This window comes from Amaranthus tricolor, chromosome 17, assembly GCF_026212465.1.
Source record: "Amaranthus tricolor cultivar Red isolate AtriRed21 chromosome 17, ASM2621246v1, whole genome shotgun sequence".
Classification (NCBI taxonomy): domain Eukaryota; kingdom Viridiplantae; phylum Streptophyta; class Magnoliopsida; order Caryophyllales; family Amaranthaceae; genus Amaranthus; species Amaranthus tricolor.
In genome coordinates this window covers 10742048-10747347 of record NC_080063.1, presented here as the reverse complement: position 1 = coordinate 10747347, position 5300 = coordinate 10742048, and the positions used below count along the sequence as shown (strand labels likewise).

Here is a 5300-nt window from a genome sequence, read left to right as displayed (position 1 = left end):
GAAATTAAGATTTAAGTGGTTAAATTGTGCTAATAACCATAAATAAATATGCTTTATCGGACTAGTCGATAGAACTAGAGTGTGAGATTAAGATCGACTTTGCTTTAGGATAAATTTTAGCTAAATTATTATTAATTCGTTCAATAAAACTAGTGTGTGAGAATTGAATTAGTAGGGTCTAAATCTAATAGTTAAGCAACAGAGTGAGAGTTTGAGATTAACAAGATCATATTTAACCACGTAATTAATTCGACATTTCATAGACTCTAATGAGAATTTGATCATACAAAACTTTAGGGGATTTCTGACACCCTAGATCTCTTTATCATATAGTTTTAATCCATTTTCTTATTGCATTCTTAGTTTGATAGACAAAAATCAATTGAACTTTTTTTCTCTTCAAGCAATATAATTAGTTGAATTAGCAAGTTTCTGTCCAAACTTCCTTGTGCTCGACCCGCGACTATACTTAAACCGTGCACTTGCGGTTCAATAAAATTTGCACATAATGTGTGTTTATATTTTGCTATCTTAATTTTAATAGTGTTTTTTTGAGACTTAGTAGGCAAATATATGGAGTGAAAAACACTTAGTTTTTTTCAAAAAGAATAATTATAGGGAAGCTTTAACTAACTCCATTTAAATATAACTTTTTCTATATTTCAAGTTCCTTTCAATTTATATGATTTTTAAATTTTTATGGGTTAACTTGTTTTTATATAATAAATAATTTACTAGTATATCGACAATTTTGTCCCCCCTAGCTCAAAATCTTGGCTTCGCCTCGGAGTTAGACTACTAATGTACGACCAAGACCCCATTTAGCGTTAAGGATTTGAGTTGTAACTAATACCCAAAAAATGTTAGATTATACGCTAAGTTGTGAAATTTCGTTTTTACCCTTATCTTCTTTCCTGAAAATACAGTAACTTTTTTTCCTTAAAATTCCACAAAATATTATTATACTTTTGGAATTTAAGTTGTTGTAACATTAATGATAGAAAAAACCTTAGTATACGTTAAGTTGTGAAATTCCAAAAGTACAATGTTATTTTGTAGAAATTTTTGAGATTTGCTACCACTCGTCTTCCGCAAAAGTTTATTGTTGCCATGTATGATATCCTTTTTAAAATTCTTCACTAGGATTAATAGACATGACTTCTTCTTCCTCCCTCTTACGGTCTTACCAGTCAATTGCAAAACAACATGTGGCATGGACCCATGTTTTTGAACCTCTCGACCGTTTGAAAGATAAGGTCACGCACTTTTGGATGAACAACATGTTTTAGGTCATTGTTAACAAAGAAATCGTTTGTGCCCATGAACTTTTTTAAGTCTGTCCATTTTATTTTGCAATAATTTTCTTTTATCCAAATGTTTTCATTACTTTATTTTATTCACATCCGCATATTTCAACTCTTCTTTAATATCATCCACACAATTTACATTGTCGTATCATTTTCTTAATCTTCAAAAGGGATTGCTGGAGTAATGCTTTGTAGATTATATGGGTATATGGAAAATTAGTTCATTTTGCTATTTTAGTTTTTTATATTGGCATAAAAAGATAATGGTCAAACCGTCTAATGCTAGTATTTGGTGAATTAGTTGGTTGAAACACTTTACGATCTGTTAGATAATCGTTACTAAATGATGAAAATGAGAATGATTTGTAGTGTAAGTTTTAATGATATGTATCATGTCATTCCTATAGTAATGAAAGTTTGATCTTAAATTTTTTTTTTCACAATTTTTCATTACCACCAATTAACACATGTTCAAATAGTAATGCATTGGAATAAATTTTGTGAAGAAAATAAGGTTGTTGAAAGAATATAACCATGACCATTAAACTTGTCAATTAGATATATTCCTACAAAATTAAACTATTTTTTCATTACCATTTTTACCATTTAGTACCGATAACCAAACGAGTCGTTAATGTTATGAATAAGCATTTTTTGAACAGGTTGCTCCTAATAATGAGCTCAACCCAAATAGTAGAACAAGTTAATAAATTATCTTTTCAAGTCATTCACTTCAATGAGCTACCAGTCATCTGGAATCGGTTGTTTTGTCAAACATTTCTATGTATCGTCGTACCTCTATGAAATTTACCGGAATTGAGGAACTCTCTTGTCTAGCGGTGATTGACTTGATAGATTTTTAAGAACTAAGAAGAGGGGGTAATTAAAGTGCACACGATATTATTACAAAAAATTTATTTTAAAATGAAATTAGGGATGGGCATGGGTCTTGAATTCTAAGGATCTAAATTCGGATCTGGGTCTATGACTTAGGGTCCGGGTTCAAGTCCAGGTCTACACGTTTAAGACCTAGATCCGACCCATGGACCAATTTACAATTTTTTTAAAAAAAATTATATACTAGGATCTGGATATGGGTCTTGCTGAACCCGACTCAGATCTGATCCATGCCCATTCCTAAATGAAATAATTGTTTTTCAAATCAAAATCAAACTCTATAATGAAATGAATGAAGCACATCCCTTACTATTGACTTATATAATTTTATCTTGGAAGAAAATGTAACACAACTTTCCTATAGTAACAATATTACGAAAAATACGAAAAGCAATGTCTAAGTAATAATTTAACTAATTGAAATTTATATTTCATTTTTGACTTTATTTGTAATACTTGTGATTTCATAGAGACTTTCAACATACATTTAACAATTTTAAAGATAAAACAATAATTTAACACACGACAATCAATTACCCCAACACCAATAAGGCAATAAGTATCCTTTCACCTAGATTAGTGTTCCAATTAACAGAGTAATTGTTTTAATTTGACCCGTGAAAGCAAACAACATGCACAAATCTACATAAATAAAAATACACGTGGGAACCAAATAACAACATCCAATTTATTCATCAATAATACAAAACAACTGAACCATGGATGACCTTATTTATTAAGCACCAAGAAGAAGAGGGATGGACCGGATGTCGCATTTAGGAGGTTCCTGAGCAATATCAAGGTAAGGGAACCACGGACTTGGACCCTTGTCCGAATCAAACTGAAGAAAACTGACGAACCCCTGTCCCACTGCTCGAACACTTTTGATTGTCATCAGCTCGCCAACTTGACCACCATTAACAAACAGTGTAACCGTCACACCTTTCACGTTTGTTAGCTGCTGGTATGATATTGTGGCCGATATCTCGGGCTCGCACACGACTATATTTTTGACGCCAAACATTGAACGAGTCACTTGACAAACACCGTATAATTGAATCGTAAGCTTGTACGAGAAATCGCTGTTGCTTACGCAACTGAAGCTTTTCACATTGTCGGGGAAAATTCCCGTGGGTAATTCGTAACGACGTAATATATCCGGGATTGAATTAAATCCAGGAAATCCAGGGCAGTTTGAAAGGGCAGAGGATAATGATGTTAGATAAAGGTAGAAAAGAGCAAGAAAGATGGAGATTTTGGCTTGTTGGGTTATTCCCTCCCCCTTGGAGGAAGGCCCAATTAATATTTTAATTATGGGTTTAATAATAATGGGCTAACAATTATAATATTATTTGTTAATTTATAAAAAAAAAAAAAAATTAAAAACTATAAATACCAAGGAAAATAGGGCAGCAGTTATATAATAAGATTCAGCAATCAAAAAAATTTTTTCACGCACAAAAGAAAAAAAACAGACCAGGAGCGAGGAGAAAAGGTATCGCGGCGTGACTTTTCGGCGATCCGATCGAAGGCCATTCGTGCTCCGTTTTTCGTCAAATTTTGACACGGTGTTCCTGCCTACCTAACCTACATATTCAACGGTTGGATTGTCGTTTTGTACACTGTAAATGGGTAATTTGTATTTTGCCCTAATTTTACCCTAATTGTTATTTTACCACTTTTGAGTGATGTTTTAGGGTTGTTTGGTGTTTGTATTACCTCTAGTATTGTCTAGAGAGGATTTTGGTTGTACCCATTAATTTCATTGGTGATTAGTGGAAGAGTGTGGTACCACTTACAGTCCCGTGGTTTTTTCCCGCATTGGGTTTTCCACGTAAATATCGTGTGTGCTTTACTTTCCGCATTTTTACTTTATTGCGCTTGATTGTGGGATTATTATTATTTGTTTGATTGGATTGGTTATTTTTGCTCATCTAACAACACAAAGGGAGAAAGTGTGTGTATTATATCGCCACTTTTCTCAACATAGTGGTATCAAGAGCTTGGTTTATATTTTCTTGGGTGATACTCTTGTGTTGGTTTATGATGGATGATAAATCTAGTATGCACGGTATGATTTATTTGGACTCTACCAACTACGCTGTGTGGAAAACTAAGATAGAAGATATTCTGTATGTGAAAGATTTGTATGAACCAATCTTAAATGAGTCTATGCCCACTGGTCAAGATGAAAGTAAATGGAAAATTTTGAATCGGAAAGCGGTAGGAACCATTAGACAATTTGTTGATGTTAGTGTGCTCCAACATATTTCAAATGACACGAATGCGTATGAATTGTGGATGAAACTTGAGGCTATGTATGAGAGGAAGAACGCCTTAAGTAAAGCGTCATTGATGAGAAAATTGGTAAAGTTAGAATTTCACGATGTTAATAGCATGGTAGTACATTTGAATGATTTTCAAGGTTTGATTAATCAATTGTCTGCAGTGAAAATGTCCTTAGATGATGAGTTGCAGGCACTATTACTACTTTCCTCATTGCCGGATAGTTGGGACACACTATTTGTATCACTTAGCAATTCTGCTCCTGATGGTAAGTTGACAATGGAGAGTGTCAAAGCTAGTCTGCTGAATGAAGAAACTAGGAGAAAGGAGATGGGTTCCTCCAATCATTCTGAAGCTCATTATGTTGCACAAGAGTCTAATAGGGGAAGAAGCAAAAATCGACCTTCTCGAGGTAGAGACAATTCCAGAGACAAGTCTAAATCCAAGGGTAGAATTATTTGTCATTATTGCGACAAGCCGGGACATATTAAGAGGTTCTGCAGAAAGATGAAAAGAGACAAGTCAAAAGATAGAAAGGGTGATTCATCTGAGTCGAAGTCTGAAGAGAAAAATACTACAGCTCTAGCAATCAGTGATGATGATTTGCTCTTCATTGGTGATAAAGAGTGTTTGAATGTAGCTGGTGATGACTGCAATTGGGTGATTGATTCGGGTGCTTCGTATCATCTTACTTCGCATCAAGACTATTTCTCGTCCTACACTAGTGGTGATTTTGGTAGTGTTAGAATGGGGAATGATGGGTCATCCAGGGTTGTCGGCAAAGGCACTATTTACTTGGAGAGTTCCACC

At 34.0% G+C, this 5300-nt stretch overlaps 1 protein-coding gene across 1 annotated transcript; it reads right to left on the bottom strand.

Annotated features, from left to right (window-relative positions):
- Positions 1-2793: 2793 nt before the first annotated feature.
- On the bottom strand, positions 2794-3740 carry LOC130803733 (uncharacterized). The gene is made up of 2 exons (XM_057667933.1): positions 3678-3740; positions 2794-3486 (listed from the first exon to the last, which is right to left on the bottom strand). Exons 1-2 carry the CDS (start codon positions 3738-3740, stop codon positions 2941-2943), a joined length of 609 nt encoding a protein of 202 aa, XP_057523916.1. The 3' UTR covers positions 2794-2940.
- Between the last annotated feature and the right edge of the window lie 1560 nt (positions 3741-5300).

Coding starts and splice junctions, on each gene's coding strand:
- LOC130803733 (XM_057667933.1), bottom strand. CDS start 3,740: ATGGCCTTCGATCGGATCGCCGAAAAGTCACGCCGCGATACCTTTTCT. Junction 3,487..3,677: donor TTTCTCCTCGCTCCTGGTCT/GTTTTTTTTCTT, acceptor CCTTCCTCCAAG/GGGGAGGGAATAACCCAACA.